General features: G+C 39.3%; 1 protein-coding gene across 1 annotated transcript; it reads left to right on the top strand.

Moving 5' to 3' along the window:
• The first annotated feature begins 2082 nt into the window (after positions 1-2082).
• On the top strand, positions 2083-11525 carry ercc1 (excision repair cross-complementation group 1). The gene is made up of 9 exons (XM_027141803.2): positions 2083-2211; positions 2815-3270; positions 3660-3763; positions 4028-4127; positions 9286-9362; positions 9461-9560; positions 9712-9783; positions 11032-11100; positions 11212-11525. The coding sequence occupies exons 1-9, from the start codon at positions 2149-2151 to the stop codon at positions 11275-11277; spliced, it is 1107 nt and encodes a 368-aa protein (XP_026997604.1). The 5' UTR covers positions 2083-2148; the 3' UTR covers positions 11278-11525.
• The last annotated feature ends 8732 nt before the right edge of the window (positions 11526-20257 follow it).

The raw sequence follows: 20257 nt of genomic DNA, 5'->3' as shown, positions 1-20257 counted from the left end.
ACTAAACCATGTTTTCAGGATGAAACTGGCACCATCTGTCTGAGGGCCACATAACCCAGTAATGGGATGTCCTGAATCCTCCTGCCCATCATATACAGACACACTCAGACCCCTACAGTGTGTAAATTACAGCTATGTCAACTCTAGCTCATTAATTAGAGAGCCTTAAAATTCAACATAAAAGTATGATGTACATACTGTATATTAAGTAGTGTTTAGTGTATGTAGCATAAAGAACAATTTGAGAAGTCTGCTGCACTTGACAGAGTTGAGAATAACATTATTTTTTATATGTCCATGCCCCGGATAAGCGGTAGAAGATGGATGGATGGATGGATGCTTGTCTTTATTAGCAACAATCTCCTCTAAAAAAAACAGTTAACTGAATAGTCACTGGCATAGGTTAATAAGTGAATATGTCAGGATGCTGACTGACCTATAGCAAATACCTGTATATACAGTATAAGTAATTTAAAAATAAGATTTGCTACTTTGCTGCTGATGCTTTACATAGCCATTCTGATTTGATGTCACTTGCTGAACTCCGAGTTGAGGAACCTATCCAGAGATCCCGAGGAGGACTCCTAGGTTTACTGTGGCTTCTTGTACTTAGGAGTTGGAAATGATAAATTTAATGATTTTCGGATTAGTGAAACGCATAATGTGTGTGTGTGTGTGTTTGTGTGTGTGTGTGTGTGTGTGCATGTGTGTGCATGTGCATGTGCATGTGTGCGTGTGTGCGTGTGTGAGTGTGTGTGCATGTGTGTGCATGTGCATGTGCATGTGTATGTGTGCGTGTGTGTGTGTGTGTGTGTGTGTGTGTGTGTGTGTGTGTGTGTGTGTGTGTGTGTGTGTGTGTGTGTGTGTGTAAATCAGTGATGGAGAAGGACTGTGTGATCTAATGCGTAGTGATCAGAGGTGACAGGCAGCTGATGGTCTGAGTGACATCACTCGTTACTTCAGCCAGTGCAAGCTTGAAACAGGCTGTTAGCATGCTGCACTCAGCTGATCATGTGAATGACATCTCTAAAGGGCTCTACTGTCATACACTCAAACACAGTTTTAGTATAAGGATCTCTGACTGTTTCTTTCATAGAATTTATCATTTTTGCACAATAGTGACATTTGTAATACATGATCAAATTTGTTAAATCATAGGATAAAAAAAACTTGTCGATAAATATACGCATTAAGCCTGTGAGCTGATCTTGGCAGGTGCTACAGAACTTTGCTTACTAAAACTGCCAGACCCTGGCAATCACCCTGATCAACAACTCACTATAATTATATTCACTGCTTCATATCTATACATACTGCATTATCAGGACTGTCAGTCTTCAAACCATCTGTATATATTACACAAACTACTGCTGCTATATATTGTACAAAAAGCATAATATTGCACAATATTGTTATTTGCACTCCCACACTTATCATATTTAATAATCATTCTGTCTATATTGTATCTCATTGTCTGCATTGTCTTTTATAGTTTGTACAGTATAGTGTTATTTATGTCTGTACTTGGAACAGCTGGAACCAAATTCCTTGTGTGTGTCAACACACTTGGCCAATAAACCTGATTCTGATAATGTAAGTGTATTATTCAAAGGATTATTATTTAATACAAGCCATATGTCAGCATCTAGGAGAAAGAAGTACCCATTTTTCCATAGTCCATAATATTTTTCACCATCAGTAACATTCCCAAAAAGCAATATAATTAGCTTCTATATAAATTCAATTTTATTTTATATTTATAATACAAATTAATGTCTTTTATCACGTTTTCCATATTACAGACCGGCACAACTGCAAATAGAAAACACTAAACAACAGTTTAATATAGTTCATTTATCAAAAGTACTTTGTCCCGCCTTCTTACTAACTCATGACACTCATGATTGGCCAATACAAAATTGTGATTGGCAGGGACAAGCTGTTATATGATTGGTTGATGCAATAAGTGACTCTGCCTACTAATATTTAGAGGAGACAGCTGGATTTGTGTGAAGTCCTCTGGCGCCCTCTGTTGGACTAATGTAAACAATGCAGTTTGTGGCCATCGGTGTTTCTGCAGTCGGTACGTCGCATGGGCTTGATTTACAGCCGGTATTGTTTGTTGTAGCTAACGCTGGGGTGGTGGGCATGGAAAACAAGAAATTTAAAATTAACCTGGACGATTCTACATTCAATAGAGAAAGAAGTCCGGTTAGTAGGGTGTATGTTTTATATACAGATTCGTATCTATAAATACAGAATAAGCCTGTTAACTACCCTTGTTTGCTAACTAGCTAAGTAGCTAACTAGCTAACTAACGGCTGACCCTGGATAAGTTTTAGTGTTACACAGATTTACAAATATGTAGCAACAGCATTCAGACAACACCGTTTGCAGAAGACTGCAAGCATGTTGCACTGCAAATGAGACTGAAAATGGTTTTTGAGGTTAACTGCTACTGACTTACTTGTTGTGTGGGTTCTGTGATGGGCACAAAATGCCCCCTCTTCTCTGAAATCTACTTATCTTTCCTGAATATTGACTCATCTTTTACAGGTTATCTGTAAATAACTATCGCTTTTTGAAAGCGAATCAGTTTGTTTATGTATGAAAAATGGTGGCTTATTGTTTTTTCTGCAGATTATTTGTAATTTGTTGTTCAAATCCTTCTTTTTTTTTTAAATTATTTTGTAGTTTTTGTTTACCTCATCTGCTCATCTGTATACTGTCTAACCTGTACATTGCTTTGGAGACAAGAGTCTATGTATAAAACATAATGCAGTATGCTGTAACTTATCTAATTTGTCCCCATAGGTCAGGTCTCTTTTTAAGCCCTCTTCCAAAAGAGGCAATGATGAGACATCGACTACCCACAGTGCACCTCAAGCTGGAGGCCAGCCGTTATCTTATGCCGAATTCGTTGTTCAGAGCAAAAACAGAGATAAAGAGAAGTCTGGTCCTGAATCAGAAACAGGAGAGGCCATTCTTCAGGATGTGCTTAAAGCTGCAGGACAGAGATCTGGCAGTGCTCTTGAATGTGGTTCAATCACAAAACTTTCCACTGATGCTGGGAAAGCTCAGACTAGCACAAAAGGGAGCAGGAGTCCAGTGCCAAATGTAGCAGGATCAGAGACCTCTCTACCTCCAGGTAGGCTGGAGGATGATCTGGCACCAGGGCAAAAAATGAAGGAAGGTCAAAGCGGGGAGGAACGCACTGTTGTTACACCAGCAATAGGGTCAGGAAACAGCATTATCGTCAGCCCAAGACAGGTACAGGAACGTTTCAGCTGTCAGGATCATTCATACAAAATGTTTTTTTTTTTCTTTTTTTTTTGGATTCAGTATTTAAGTGAACGTCATTTTGGCCTACAAATAATTTTTGAGTAGTGGTGTTTTACTATTTAAAAATAAAGCTAATTTAAATATTTTTGGAATCACCAGGTTCCACACACCGATTGTGATTTTAGGATGATTTCCACAGTTATCTCAGAGCTGATGCAACCTATATACTTAGTTTCACAATTGATTTTTTTTCTAACATTTATGACAGAAAATAATATATAATTACAAGAAAATGAGTGCTTGTGGAATACAGTTCATGTGGTGTTCTGCTTTACTTCATATTTATTGTTTGTATAATTATACGCTTATACATACAGAGAGGAAACCCTATTTTAAAGTTTGTCAGAAGTGTGCCGTGGGAGTTTGGAGAAGTGGCGCCTGACTATGTCTTGGGTCGAACGACGTGTGCGCTCTTTCTCAGGTAGTGTGTGTGTTAAGAAATGTTCTAGCACCAGCTATGTGTGAAACCACAATGCGTCTTTCACGCTTTTGCAAAGAACATTCAGAATTATGGAATAGTGTTATGAATAATAAGAAGAGCAAAGCTTACACTTACAAGCACAAACATGTTGCACTAACTGTATTGCTAAAACCTAAAAATGTTTGTTTATACAGTATAGCTCTAAAGACGATTTGGATAAACTGCAGCACTAATCTTCAGTGTGTGTGTGCACTTGTGTGTTAGTGTGCGCTACCATACACTCAACCCAAACTACATCCATGAGCGACTGAAGCAGCTGGGCCAAGCGTTTACACTTCGAGTACTGCTCGTGCAAGTTGATGTGGTAAGACTTTTGTGTGGTACAATATCAATACTGCCCTTGTATAACAACTGATAGTAATACACACAGGTTTTTGTTTTGTTTGTTTGTTTGTTTTTTGCATGTCTATTCAATTAAAGGCAGGGTCTCCGATTTTTGAGAAATGCTTCAGAAAACTGAGTCGGGCCGAATAGTAAACAAAAATCAAAACAAATGTGTAGCCAATGAGCAGAAAGGGGCGTGTCTTGTCAATATGTGGCAGAGAGAGTGTTCAGTGCACATGTGTGATATTAGCAGAAAGTGGTTTTAACATTGACATGGCGGATAAAAACAAAGAAAGAAAGTGAAGAAAGGCTTACGATAAGGCAAGAAGTAGGACCCGTGTTAATATAGGATCAGCTTTCCAGCGCTGGAGAGAACTGAAGGAGCGGGAAGTTGGCCATATATTCACAGGTTGGAGTTTCCCGAGTCAATAACTCCTGAGCCAAAAGCTGTTACTACACAAATAACACCTCTTCTCTATTGTAGTAATGTAGAGAGGCAGCTACAACCACATTTTGCTAGTAACAGCGTTTAGCTCAGTAGTTATTGACTTGGAAAACCCCAATCTGTGAATATGCGGCCAACTATACTTAAGACGCTGGGGCGCTTTTTTCCTTCTCGATAGGTGAGTAAAATTTGGTTTTGCTTTGTTACACAGAACTAATATATGCCATCCTTTGCATGATTATGCTTGTGTGTCATTTTTGCTTGTTTGTTTATCTGCAATCGTATTGTTCTTCCCTTCAGCTACGATAAAGACACATTTCTTTCCATTAGTTGCCTGGGTTACACGTGTGTGTGGGCGGAGCTATCAATACGGGGTGGGACCCATTTGGGTTAGGGACGTGTTTGTTCTGGTGATTTCAAATGTTAACATTGGCTTTCAAAAATCGGAGACCCTACTTTAAATTAATTTCAACTTTATTTATATAGCACATTTAAAATCAGCCTGAGCTGGCCTGCTGTACATAGAGTTAAAAGAAAAGGGGAAAAAAGAACATAAATATAAAAGAACACGTACAAATTACCAACAATTAAAAGCACAGGAAAAGAGGTGTGTTTTTTATGGATTTAAATTCAGCAAACGTAGAAGCAGTTCTGACTGGTAAGCTATTCCCCAGCTTGGGGCCCGCTACTGCGATTGCTCGGTCTCCCCTGAGTTGCAGACGAGATCGTGGTACCAGCAAAAGATGACCATTTTGGGATCTAAGTTATCTCGAAGGATTGTACATAACAATCAAATCAGATAGATATTTGGGAGCTAAATTATTGAGAACTTTGTAAACGAATAAAATCTTGTATTCGATACGTTATCGGACTGGCAGCCAGTGCAAAGAATGTAAGATTGGTGTAATATGGTCTCATTTGAGGTTACTTGTGAGTAGAAGGGCTGATGCATTTTAAACCATTTGAAGACGAGAGATGGAAAAGAGAGGTAACCCAGAGTACAAAGAATTACAGTAGTCGAGTTGAGATAAAAGTGTGGATAACTGTTTCAGAACTTTTCCTGCTTAAAAAAGTTTTGACTTTAGCTAACCCGTAATTATTATAAAAGCTGGTACTAACTATGGTGTTGATTTGTTTGTCTAATTCAAGGCCATTATCTAGGTGAAATACTAGATCTTTAACATTAAATGTAAGATAAGGGTGCATCTGGGTGCTCTTTTGACCCAAATTGAATGATTTGGGTTTTGTCATCATTGAGTATAATAATTATTTGTAAGCCATAATTTGAGTTCATGCAGACAAGCCTCCAATCTCTTGTATGCCGAGTTATCTTTACGTTAGGTATAAAAAGTTGTGTGTCGTCCAGATAGCAGTGATGCATCAACCCAAACTTATGCATAATTGATCCCAGAGGTAGCATGTACAGAGAAAATAATATCGGTGCTAAGATCGATCCTTGGGGTACACCACAGGTGACAGAGAGCGCTCGAGGATGAATGGACACCTAAATTGACTGTAAATCTTCTTTGATAAAAAAAGATTGGAAGTATTTCAATACTGTACCAGTGATACCAATCAAATATTTAAGCCGAGATAAAAAAATCTTGTGGTCTACAAAATCAAAAGCAGAGCTCAAATCTATAAGCATGAAGGCCATAGTATCACCAGCATCTGTGGTCATTAAAATATCAGCCGACTCAGTGCCATGAAGGGTTTTAAAGCCAGACTGAAAAATATCAGAGATGGAGTTGATTTGCAGATAGTTCCTAAATTGTATAAACACAACATTTTCAAGAATTTTAGATACAAATGGCAAATTGGAGATGGGTCTGTAATTTGCATATATTGCAGGGGCAAGTACATTTAACATTTATGGTGTTATAAGAAATTGAAAACAACTGGGAACAACAGCAACTCAGCCACAAAGTGGTTTGCATTGTAAAATTACAGAGCAGGGTCCGAGCATGCTGAGGCGACCTCCAAACTTTGTGGGACCTTCAGAGTAGCTTAAGAACATTGCATAGAGTGCTTCATGGAATAGGTTTCCATGGCCAAGCTGATGCATCCAAGCCTTATATCCCCATTGCAAAGCTTCAGATGCAGTGGTGTTAAAGCATGCTGACACTACTGTAGAGCAGCGAAGACATGAATCCAGTGATGAATCATGCTTCTCTGTCTGGCAATCCAATGGACTAGTCTGGATTTGGTGGTTGCCAAGAGAAAGATACTTGCCTAACTACATTGTGCCAAGTGTAAAATTTGGGGGAGTGGGGATTATGGTGTGGGGTTGTTTTTCACTGTTTAGGTTTGGCCCTTTGGTTCCAGTGAAAAGAATGTTTAATGATTCAGATGCCAAGACATTTTATACAATTCATGCCCCCAAATTTGTGGAAACAGTTTCTGGATGGCCCCTTTCTGTTCCAACTTGTCTGCAGACCAGTGCACAAAGCAAGGTCCATTAAGACATGGATGAGCGAGTTTGGTTTAGGGGAACCTGACCGCAACCCCAAAGGACATCTTTGGGAGGAATTAGTGCAGAGACTGGAAGTTAGGCCTTCTCGTTCAATATCAGTGCCTGACCTCACAAATGCTCTTCTAGAGGAATGGTCAAAAACTTGCATAAACACACTCTGAAACTTTGTAGCAATAACAGCTTAAATTCTTCTGGGAAGTCTTTTCACAAAGAGTGTGCAAAATCCATATTAAACTTTTCATATTAAGGATGGGATGTCATTAAAGTTCATGTGCATGCAAAGGCAGATTTCCTAAAACATTTGACAATATATTGTATCTGTTCATTTAAATTTGGTTTGCTGTAATAAGTGGTGTTCTCTGCTTAGTTAATAATTTAGAGGAGGCACAGAAGCATTGTAGATCTTTTGTAAAAGCCAGGACCTGATTAAATAACAAATTATTTAGGAGTCATATACAGTGCCTTGCGAAAGTATTCAGCCCCCTTGAACTTTGCGACCTTTTGCCACATTTCAGGCTTCAAACATGATATGAAACTGTAATTTTTTGTGAATAATCAACAAGTGGGACACAATCATGAAGTGGAACGAAATTTATTGGATATTTCAAACTTTAACAAAATCAAAAACTGAAAAATTGGGCGTGCAAAATTATTCGGCCCCCTTAAGTTAATACTTTGTAGCGCCACCTTTTGCTGCAATTACAGCTGTAAGTCGCTTGGGGTATGTCTCTATCAGTTTTGCACATCGAGAGACTGAAATTTTTGCCCATTTCTCCTTGCAGAACAGCTCGAGCTCAGTGAGGTTGGATGGAGAGCATTTGTGAACAGCAGTTTTCAGTTCTTTCCACAGATTCTCGATTGGGTTTAGGTCTGAACTTTGACTTGGCCATTGTAACACCTGGATATGTTTATTTTTGAACCATTCCATTGTAGATTTGCTTTATGTTTTGGATCATTGTCTTGTTGGAAGACAAATCTCCGTCCCAGTCTCAGGTCTTTTGCAGACTCCATCAGGTTTTCTTCCAGAATGGTCCTGTATTTGGCTCCATCCATCTTCCCATCAATTTTAACCATCTTCCCTGTCCCTGCTGAAGAAAAGCAGGCCCAAACCATGATGCTGCCACCACCATGTTTGACAGTGGGGATTGTGTGTTCAGGGTGATGAGCTGTGTTGCTTTTACACCAAACATAACGTTTTGCATTGTTGCCAAAAAGTTCAATTTTGGTTTCATCTGACCAGAGCACCTTCTTTCACATGTTTGGTGTGTCTCCCAGGTGGCTTGTGGCAAACTTTAAACGACACTTTTTATGGATATCTTTAAGAAATGGCTTTCTTCTTGCCACTCATCCATAAAGGCCAGATTTGTGCAGTATACAACTGATTGTTGTCCTATGGACAGAGTCTCCCACCTCAGCTGTAGATCTCTGCAGTTCATCCAGAGTGATTATGGGCCTCTTGGCTGCATCTCTCTTCTCCTTGTATGAGCTGAAAATTTAGAGGGACGGCCAGGTCTTGGTAGATTTGCAGTAGTCTTATACTCCTTCCATTTCAATATCATCACTTGCACAGTGCTCCTTGGGATGTTTAAAGCTTGGGAAATCTTTTTGTATCCAAATCCGGCTTTAAACTTCTCCACAACAGTATCTCGGACCTGCCTGGTGTGTTCCTTGTTCTTCATGATGCTCTCTACACTTTAAACGGACCTCTGAGACTATCACAGTGCAGGTGCATTTATACGGAGACTTGATTACACACAGATGGATTCTATTTATCATCATTAGTCATTTAGGTCAACATTGGATCATTCAGAGATCCTCACTGAACTTCTGGAGAGAGTTTGCTGCACTGAAAGTAAAGGGGCCGAATAATTTTGCACGCCCAATTTTTCAGTTTTTGATTTTTTAAAAAAGTTTGATATATCCAATCAATTTCATTCCACTTCATGATTGTGTCCCACTTGTTGTTGATTATACACAAAAAATTACAGTTTCATATCATTATGTTTGAAGCCTGAAATGTGGCAAAAGGTCGCAAAGTTCAAGGGTGCAGAATACTTTTGCAAGGCACTGTATGTCTCTGTCCTTCTACAGCTGTTTTATACACGTGTCTTTGTTTTTTCTTTTTCTCTCTATTTGTTTATTCTGTTTAATTGTACAACATATGTACAACAGTGTTGTGTGGTTTTGAGCTTTATTAACTCTGTCTTGCTGTTCAAATAGAAAGATCCTCATCATGCACTCAAGGAACTTGCTCGGATCTGCATCATGGCTGACTGCACACTTATCCTGGCTTGGAGGTCAGAAAACAACTTATTAGCACTTATGGAATGCTGTTATACATGTTATACCACAATGACAAAAAATACAACACGATGTGTATGTGTGTTTTCTTAAGCCCTGAGGAAGCTGGCCGTTACTTGGAGACGTATAAATCTTATGAGAAAAAGCCTGCCGATCTGCTGAAAGAGCAAGTAGAGAAAGATTACCTGTCTAAGGTCAGAGGGCATTAACATCACTCTTCTCCATCCCTCCCTCCCTCACTCACCTTCTCACTCAGCCCCACCATTAACTCCCTCCCTCACTCATTCACTCTGTCCCTCACACTGTTCTTGGTTAACTCTTGTGGTTTGTTTTTGGTTTTTGCAGGTTACTGATTGTCTGACCACTGTGAAGTCCATCAATAAAACCGATGCTATCACGCTGCTGTCCACATTCTCTGTAAGACCTCTGTTTTCATTTTCAAACCTTATAAAAGGACATGCCGTGAACGCATAAATATTATCTTGACATAATACTTACACTCTATTTAACTGTATAATTTAACATAATTTAACTGTGAAATGCAGTGTTTTTGTTTATGTATGCATACTACAAATCAAAATTTTGGCGTTACCCAGCAAATGTAACATTTTCTATGAAAATCTATATTTTATTCATCAAATGATCCCTGATGCTCAGTTCTGCATGGAGGCCTCCAGCTTTTTTTCCTGTCCTGTTTTTAACCAGTTTGTGCTGTTCTTTAAAGAGAGTAATACATGCTTTGTGGTAATTTGTCACATGAAATGTATTTCTTTTCATGGATGAAGATTAGTGTGAAAAGATTTAAAAGTTTTTTGCCATTTTAGTTGAAAACGCACAAATGCTGAAGCCCCACATACTCTGACTATGTCCACACTAATGCATTTATGCAATTGAAACCGCATACTTTTTTTTTTCTTCCATCCACACTGATAGGCTTTTTTAAAACGTTTTCCAAAGTGGATACATTTGAAAACAGCGTTTTCATGTTGCAGTGTGGCCTGTGAAAATGGAGGCTTTCGGAATTGATGACGCAACTGTAGTAATGTGACACAGTCATCTGACCACTTACTTTTTACTTCCGTGTTACTCGCAGCAGCAACTTCACCTTACTGTCAGTTCATATGAAAACCCTTTTTTAGTCCCTTTCCTCAACATTTCCATGACTTTCAAAGCGCCGGAGAGTATATAGACAGCAGGCGGAAATTACATATGTCGAAGCGTAAGGGTTTTCAGATGTTTCAGTGTGGATGAAGGGTTTTTTTTTTTTTTTTTTGAGGATGCACAGTATTTTTAGATGAAAACACTGTTTCCAAATGAATCCGGATCAGTGTAGTCGTAGACTCCGGTAGCCTTAATCAGCACAATCCTTACAGTGTTGATATAATTTAAAAAATGATCAGTTATCCTGAAAACAGCTCTCTTCATAGCTATGTAGAAATACTATGAAAAATCAGCAGGTCCCAGAAATGATAGTTAATTACAACTTTAACAACTGACTGTATTTTTACAATGGACTGTATTTATTATAAGTGGTTATTTTAAGTGAAAAAAGTGTGCTTTTCTTTTATAACCAATTTCTAAGTGACCCCAATTTTATGACTGGTCACATATCCTGTGTGAAACTTGTGGCCTTTTTTTTTTTTTTTTAAATTATGCTCTCTGTAGTCTTTAGGGGGCATCATTAATGCATCAAAGGAGGAGCTGGTGCTGTGCCCAGGACTCGGACCACAAAAGGTTAGTTCCACTGTGTGAGAGCATACTGAGCTTGAGCTTTCTAATAACTTTTTTGTGCATGTACACTATTTGGAATACAATCTGGGTTCAGTTGTTATCTTCTTAATTTAGGCAAAAAGGCTGTATGATGTGCTTCACCAACCCTTTCTGAAGCCTAAGAAGAAACAAGGCGAGTGAGATGCGGACTCCAGTCAGAAAAGAGTCAACCATGCTTTCAACTGTGACTGCCTGATGGAAGAGAATGGAGGGATATGAGAGACCTACAGTGAGATTTCATATCAGACCTTCTCTCAGAATCTTAAAGACTTTAAGAAGAGTTTTGAGTGCTCTTATGTAATTAACGATCTATTTTTTTTTATTTCAAAAGTTTCTTAATTTTTATATATAATTATGTGCATTGTTACAATAAAAATATATATTTTTAAGCTTTTAGTGTTTTTAAAAAGCATAATATGTACACAGTATAATACATATGTACATATATAATACATATATATACATATGTAACACAGTATAATACATGATACTTCTACATAAACATGCATTTGATATACACTCCCTTGTTAAAAACACTTTTGTGATGCAAAATAATGTAACCAAGTGAAAAGACAGACTGCAAGAGTGTGCAAATCCCTAATCGCAAAATAACTAATATTTTGCTAAAGCAATGTGAATAATGTACCAACTTTAACAAACACATCTTAAATTGGCAATTACACTCCACTTGTTCTTGCAAAAATGCTGCACATAAAACAGCAAGGGAATCCTCTAATGCACATCCTTCTTCAAGTCATTCCACAAGTTTTTAGTAGGGTTAAGATCTGAACTCTGACGGCCTTTACAATCATTGATCTTTTTCTTCAGAAGCCATTCCACTGTTTACTTGGATTTGTGATTTTGAGTTGTTGTGGTGTAAAATGGTTAATACATTTTTTGTAGAGCGTTAGTTCACTTTCAGTGAGACCTGGTGATGTCCGGCAGCGGCCATTGGTAGCTAGAGAAAAGTTAGACTTTCAATAAAAACGGAATGACTTGGTACAACTACTAATGGGAGTAAAGAAAACAGAGCACAAAACTTTTCTTTCATCACATATAATGTAGATATATGGTGGTTTTATACACATGCCAAATCTACTTCCAGAATGAATCATCTTAGCGATAATACTAATATGCCACCCACTGATAAATGTTTTTAACATGGCAAGCCCAGGTTCCTCCATTTATCCATACTCTATACAGTAGATACAATTGCTACATCTTTTTTTTTTTTTTTTCAGAATTAAGGACCCTTATGTTAACACATCATAATGGCTTCCGATCAAAGTCATTGTCAAAATGATTTGTACACAAACAGCTAATATACAGTATGTTGGATTGTTGTGGAAGTTTTGAGAAAATAGCACACTGGTAGGCATGGGCAAAGAGTAAGAAGGTTCACAATTTATTATGTACTGCTGTGCAGCAGGATCCAACGCTCCTTGTGTAGCATGAGAGAGGAAGTGCCTGCAATCATTGATTACATCAATATTTTATAGACATGATTCAAACAAGAAAACATGCAAGGGGAAAACAATCAATCATTGGCTTAGATGCACAATGCCAGCTCACCTCCTGTTTGATTAGACATTATTATGTTTTGCACGCATTTAAATATGCAAGGGCCAAATAAACACAGTATGATTAATGCTGCACTCACCCGAATTATTGTCAGTGATCTATAGGGAGTCCACTGTAATAACAGAGTGTCATGCCACAGTCCCCAACTATACTCTCTATGTTTGCCACGTGGGTGAGTATGAGGGAGCTATGACAATACCAGGGTATTTAAATCTTAATTTGTACATCTCTAAGGATAAGAGTGCCTGCCAAATGACATAAATGTAAATATAAATACACAAATAGAGGTACATTCATATGTAGTCCTTCTGGCAGTATAGTTAGCAAACTGCCTGTAAATGTTTTCATACACATCTCTTTGAGAAAAATTTTAAGAGTGCTTGTTGCTTTCTGAAGTCTTTTCTGCATTCTTTTTTGTTAACAGGCAGACGAGCATGAGAAATATACCAATGGTCCAATATACCTGGGATTCTAGGGTGATAATCAAACAGGTTCCATCAGTTATGAAGTCAATTTGTAATACTGTATAGTACTCTGCTGTAATAGATTTTTGTCAAATATTAGCAAACAATTTATTTGGCAAGCATGGTTTTTCATTGAGGCTGTACCAAACCCAATTTCTTGCAACACATCCTGCTTTTCTCCATGCTGCTCTTTCTTCTGCTGTGCAACATGAAGATCTTCAAGGTCAGCTGTGGGAGTTCATATATTCAAAATACACAGTTTCTTTATACATGGAGGATTTCTTTGCGGCTGCCTTTGCTGCTGCATACGCTTTGGCATTACTCTGTGAAATTGAGTCAATTTTCCCTGTATGTGCTTTACATTCACATATAGTGATCGATTTTGTTCATAGGACTGCATCCAGGAGATTAGAAATCAGGCCATTGCACATGATTTCTTTACATAAAGAAGTCAGGAAATCTCTGTGTTTTCACAATGTACCAAAACCATGCACTACTTCAAACGCATATCTACTGTCAGTATAAATGGTGATAATTTTGCTTTGTGCTACTTACATGCTGCTGTTAGAGCCACCAATTCGGATGCTTTTGCAGAGAGATGTCTTGGTAATGATTCAGCTTTATTTCATGTTGTGTGACTGCTGCATATCTTACGCAGCTACGGCCTGTTTTCTAGGTTCTGGAGGCCATTTACAAACAGCTCAAGGTCTGGATTCTACAATGGTGTCTCCTGCAAATCAGACCTGGAATTTTACTTTACAACTGTTACACAATTGTGTTGTTTTCCATCAACTTCTGTTAAAGAAGAGTTGCAGGGTTGAGTAAAGTACAGTGTTTCACTTTAACATTTTGCATTTCGAGTAAAATAGTGTGATATCTCAGCCATTGTGCTGCAGACATATGTGCTGTTTTCTGTTCAAGAAGATAAAATAGTACTGCACCTGGAACTATATGGTAATTTCACTGTATTCTATAATGTCATTGATGTACATTGACACATTGATTGCTTTTTCAGCTGTTCCTACAGATCGTAAATACATAGGCATTCAAAGCATACATAGCATTCAAAACCTTAGCATTTAAGTTGGAATCAGCTATCAGGTTAGCTGAAGTGTTTCTTCATTGCAAAGCATCAAAGATTTTGACTCACCCATCCCTTCAGGACTGACCCCTTCAACCCGGACCTGATGTGCTAATGGTCATGCACTTTCTTAGTCTGGATTTTTTTTTTTTTGACATTTCTTTGCCCAACAATCCTGTTGTTTCATTTAACTTCTGATTTATAGGTTAGCTTCGTACCCCATGCTGTGATTGAAGAAAATTCCATGGTGAGAAACACAGTTGGACCCACAGATAAGATCCACCTTTGTGCTCATTCATCCAAGCGATCTTGCCGTCGATATCATTGGGAGCGTTAGAATTATTAGAAGCATAAACATGCATGCCTCTGCAGGATGATTATCTTAGATCTTTAAAAGTCTTTCTGTACAGAGCGTGCAGTCATCAAATGGTCAAGCAGATGTTCTAATTTGCGCATATCCTAGTGCTGTAGTAAATCTTGCACACACCTTCACATAGAACGCAGAGTTTTATACCTGTGGCTTAGTTGGTTAAAGTACCTGTCTTGTAAACAGGAGATCCTGGTTTCAAATCCCAGCAGGGCCTGGTGTTTCTGTTGATGTAAATGCTGTACCTCCTTTCCCTTTCTTACAATCTGAGATGAAACAACACTCCAAAAGGATGGCTTCTAAGCCACACTGCAGAGCAAATTCCCTGGTCGTGGGCATTGCAGCGATGAGAATAAAAGATTGCACACTCAAGTCATGTCGCTTTCGGTGTGTGTTTTACCGTCCCTGAATTTGGATGAAGCTGAGAAGATGTACCAAGACTCGTGACAGTTTCAGGCTCTGTGGCACAATGGACTTCTTGGCTTGTTCTGGGTTCGAACCCCTTCAGAGCATTTTGATTAAACTTGTGACTTACTTGCCCAGGGATAAGACCTACTGTAGGTTTGTGCTTACAGTTTTTTCTGATTGCTTAAGCACATTTTTTATAACTATTGGCTATTTTTTCAAAACTCTACACACAAATAAGAAAACCTTTAACCCAATTATCAAAACATAGTTCTCTTGCAAAAGCGAACACAGCTAGATAAACTCTTCACACCTTCATAAAAATTGTGTTTTTGTATCAAACAGTAAACACAAGCCATCATCTACTAAGCACACAATGTGCCAACTACACACTAATGGTATGAATACAAAACACATCTGGCTTTTGCTTTCTCTGTGTACAGATGTCAATTTGAGGTCATACTTTTGTCATAGTGTCATGTAAACATACAAGGATCCAAACTTCAAGAATTGGTGTTTATTCACACTCATCAAAACCAAGACAAAGTCAGAACACAAAATAGTAATTTCACAAAAAAAAACAAAAAAAAAAAACAACAGCAATCAGCCTACATCATGTCGTCTTTCTGGGTACGGCCACAAAATTTCGTCCACATCGCATGCGATATCCTCCAGTCCAAGGCACCAGGGAAAATATCTCCTTGAATGCCGTATCCAGGCCTGACATGATGCCTGATCAATATCTCCACATGCCTCCTCCACTGCCTGTAAAAGGCTACCTGTTGATGAGGATGACGGTCGTACACTTTCCAGCGCCAGGCAGAGAAGAACTCCTCGATGGGATTTAAGAATGGAGAGTATGGAGGGAGGTTGAGTGCCATGAAGAATGGGTGGTCTGTAAATCAGTTGCGGACCAAAGTAGCCCTATGGAAACTAACATTGTCCCATATGATGACATATCGGGTATGCTCTAGTCCCTGAACAGTGAGCATGTCATGTAAGGTGTCCAGGAATGTAATAATGTGAGCAGTTTTGTATGGGCCTATGGTTGCATGATGGTGAACAACACCATTTTGGCTTATAGCTGCACACATGGTTATGTTACCACCACGTTGTCCTGGGACATCGATGATGGCACGGTGTCCAATAATGTTCCTGCCACGTCTCCTGGTTTTACTGAGGTTAAAACCGGCCTCATCTACAAAAAGTATGTCCCATGGCATCTGCTTCTAGTTCCATCACTCTCTGGACAAGACAAAACAAATGCAACACATCAGGCCCATGCACAGCACTACAGTATGCACTTCCAAATTCAGAACCAATGACACTATAGCTTCCCTGCACAGAGTCATATCGCGGTTGCTTTACACGTTCTGTGTTTCTCTCGAAAGGAACTCTGTAACTTTGCTTCATTCTTATTCTGTGGCGTGCAAGTACACGACTTAGTGCAGAAATGCTTACACTGTGTATATTTTGAAAGATGGTGTCATTATCAATTATGCGCTGCTGTATTTCACGCAGTCTTATTGCATTATTGGCAATCACCATGTTCACTATATGGGTCTCTTGCTCTGGAGTGAACATTCTTCCTCTGCCCCAGCATCTGGATGTCTAGCAATTCTGTAAAGTAACAGTTTCAGTATTTTTGCATGTATGGTACTGTTGTGTTTCTCATTAGAGTATGACAGGGCCACAAAGTACTTACCGATTCTCATTTCGAAATGTCCTAATGATGCTTGCCACAGTGTAGCGGCTCAAATTAGGCTGAACCCATTGGCCAACTTCCCTCCGGGTCATCCCATGGTTGATGACATGGTCCACTATTGTAGCTCTGATGTCATCAGTTATTCCATTTCTTACTCTTCTTACCCTTCCTCTTTCCCCTCCTTGTCCTCTTCTTTCTCCTCCTTGTCCTCTTCCTCTAACTTTCTCTAACCCTCTCGCTTCTTCAACTCCATGTCCTCTTCCTCCTACTTCTACACCTCCATGTCCTCTTCCTCCTCCCCTTCCTCCTACTTCTTCACCTCCACATCCTCTTCCTCCTCTTTCTTCATCTCCACGTCCTCTCCCTCGGCCTCCTCTGATTCTCACTCTTCTCACTCTTACTGCTCCTTCCATCATACTCCACACAGACAGCTTACCTGTGGCTTATTTATAGTGCTTAGGCTGATTGCAAAGAGGAACTAATTAACTAAAACAGTTTTCACAGGTGAAAGTGTGCCAGACAGTTGGCAAAATAGTGTTAATGATAACCATACATGTGTATAATTTTGCTAGGAGTGTGTTGGAAATTTGGTAATTGAGTGTAAGCAGTGAGTTGTGTTTAAAGTTCTGCAAAAAGAGTGTTGTGCAGTGAATTGTGCCTACAGTTTTGCAAAGTGTGTGTTACAAAATTGCAAACTGAGTGCAAAGCAGTGTTTGTGTTTTTAGTTTTGCAAACTCAGTGAGTGGTTTTGCTATACGTATTAATAGTTTTAGAAATTGTGCTACAAGAATCACGATTAGTGCTTAAGCATTCCGAAAAAACTGTAATAATATTGCAAGAATTCATGTCGCTTGCGGTTTGTATTTTACCGTCCATGAATTTGCATGAAGCTGAGAAGATGTACCAAGACCCGTGACAGTTTCAGGCTCTGTGGCGCAATGGATAGCGCATTGGGCTTCTAGGCTTCTTGTGGGTTCGAATCCCATCAGAGTCATTTGCTTTAAGTTGTGACTTATTTGCACTGAGATAAGATCTAGGTTTATGCTTAATAATATCGCAAGAATTCAAACAAGCTTGCAGCCGATGGGAGGAGAAGCGTTCAGACACAAACATGCATGCCTCTGCAGGATGATTATCTTAGATCTGTAAAAGTTTTTCTGTACAGAATGTGCACTACTCAAATGGTCAAGCAGATGTTCATATGGCTGGAGTAAAGCTTGCACACACTTAGACAGAGATAACAGTGGCACTGTGGCTTAGTTGGTTAAAGTGCCTGTCTAGTAAACAGGAGATCCTGGCTTTTCTGGTGGTGAAAATGCAGTACTGTACCTCCTTTCCCTTTCTTACAATCTGAGCTGAAACACCACTCCAACAGGATGGCTTCTAAGCACACACTATCACAGAGAGAAGAACAGCTCTTGGCTGTGGTGCTGTGGATTAGTTGGTTAAAATGTCTGTCTAGGAAACAGGAGATCCTGGCTTTTCTGGTGGTGAAAATGCAGTACCTCCTTTCCCTTTCTTACAATCTGAGCTTAAAAACCACTCCAGCAGTATCACTTCTAAGCCATACTGCAGAGCAAATTCCCTTGTCGTAGGCATTGGAGTCATGAGAATAAAAGTTTGCACACTCAAGTCATGTTGCTTGCTAGCCAAAGAATAACAGCTGTCTAACGAACGGGTGTGTGTGATGCTGTCCATGAATTTGGATGAAGCTGAGAAGACGTACCAAGGCCAACAGCAGTTTCAGGCTCTGTGGCACAATGGATAGCTTATTGGACTTCTTGGGGGCTCAAACCCCTTCAGAGCTTTTCGATTAAACTTGTGACTTATTTGCCCAGGGATAAGATCTAGGTTTGTGCTTGATCATATCTCGAGAATTCAAACTAGCTTGATGCAAACATGCATGCCTCTGCAGGATGATTAGCTTAGATCTGTAAAAGTCTTTGTGTACAGAGTGTGCACTCATCAAATGGTCAAGCACATGTTCTGACTTGCATATATCTTATGGCTGGAGTAATGCTTGTACACACCTTCAAAGAGAAACCAGAGCTTTGTACCTGTGGTGCTATATCTTAGTGGGTTAAAGTGCCTGTCTAGTAAAATGGAGATCCTGGGTTCAAATCCCAGCAGTGCCTGCTTTGCTGGTGATGTAAATGTAGTACTCAAAATCTGAGATGTAATGCCACTCCAACAGGATGGCTTTTAAGCACACAGAGACAGAAGAACAGCTCTTGGCTGTGGTGCTTTGGCTTAGTTGGTTAAAATGCCTGTCTAGTAAACAGGAGATCCTGGCATTTATAGTGGTGAAAATGCAGTACCTCCTTCCCCTTTCTTACAATCTGAGCTCCAGGGAGCAAAAGAAGGTTTGAAGGACAATGATTCATATTGTTAAAAAGAGTGGTCACATTTCCACCATGGGGTCTAAAAATCTTCTCCAAACCACCTTGTAGGCAATTAGACTGAGCAATCAAAGAGCTTCACAAGACATATTTCGGAAGTGGGAGAAACAAGCTACAATGCCCATGTAGACAGAGATACAAAAACATCCCCTGGTAAAAGCTAAACATTCGTCATCAGCATGTCTGAAAGTCCATGCACTAACCAGTTGAGCCCAACGGCCTCGTCATGCTTAGCTGGAACCCTGTGAGGTTGAAGCTAGCCTAAATGTCTGGATTTAAGATTTGGTATCTTTCGCTTAACGATGAATGGAATAATATCTACTCTGGACTCGAAACATGGCAGTCCAAAACTCACAATGGGTCTGAAAGTCATCTCCAGTCCAACATGTAGACAATTAAACTGAGCAATCAGAGCCACAGCTTCCCAAGACTTACCTCGGGAGTGGGAGAAACAAGCCATGAACCCTATGCAAAAAACAGTCTAGGTAGTTTTATTAGACAGATGGTTTAAATATAATCCATTCAAGGTTTTACACAGAAAAGTTACAATAACACCACATGGACAAAGCATACAGTTGTCACCAGCCTATAAGCAGCTGCTCTTTATCTCGAATGGACAGGAGCCATGAAGATCGCCTCTTTATATTTTTCCATTTGGGGTTTATCATAGAACCATCCTGGTAAAAAGACAACTTCTACCAAAACAATAAGAAAACAATCTAAATCAATCAACAGATGCTTCCGAAGAAAACATTCCAAAGAGTTACAAGCAGGTAGGTCAACACGTAGGTAGATCGGTTATATCCAAACGGCTAAAGGCACCCACCTCATAGTCATGCCGGCCGCAGAATCGCACAATCCCTTGGAAACGTTGTGTGGCTTTATGTCTTATCGTGTGGGGAATTAGCTCAAATGGTAGAGCGCTCGCTTAGCATGCGAGAGGTAGCGGGATCGACGCCTGCATTCTCCAAAGTGATGATTCTGTGTGCCTTGGAGAACCTGCCTACTGATTTTACCACTTGATATTAATAATATTTATAGCAGAATACATGACATATGAGCAGCATCAGGTTGAGAAGTGAACTGGCAGAGTCATGTCACTGCAGAACTCTTGGAAAA

The sequence above is a fragment of the Tachysurus fulvidraco genome, chromosome 6 (genome assembly GCF_022655615.1).
Source record: "Tachysurus fulvidraco isolate hzauxx_2018 chromosome 6, HZAU_PFXX_2.0, whole genome shotgun sequence".
Lineage (NCBI taxonomy): Eukaryota > Metazoa > Chordata > Actinopteri > Siluriformes > Bagridae > Tachysurus > Tachysurus fulvidraco.
Note: the sequence above shows the minus strand (reverse complement) of the source record. Positions and strands in the feature narration are given on the sequence as shown.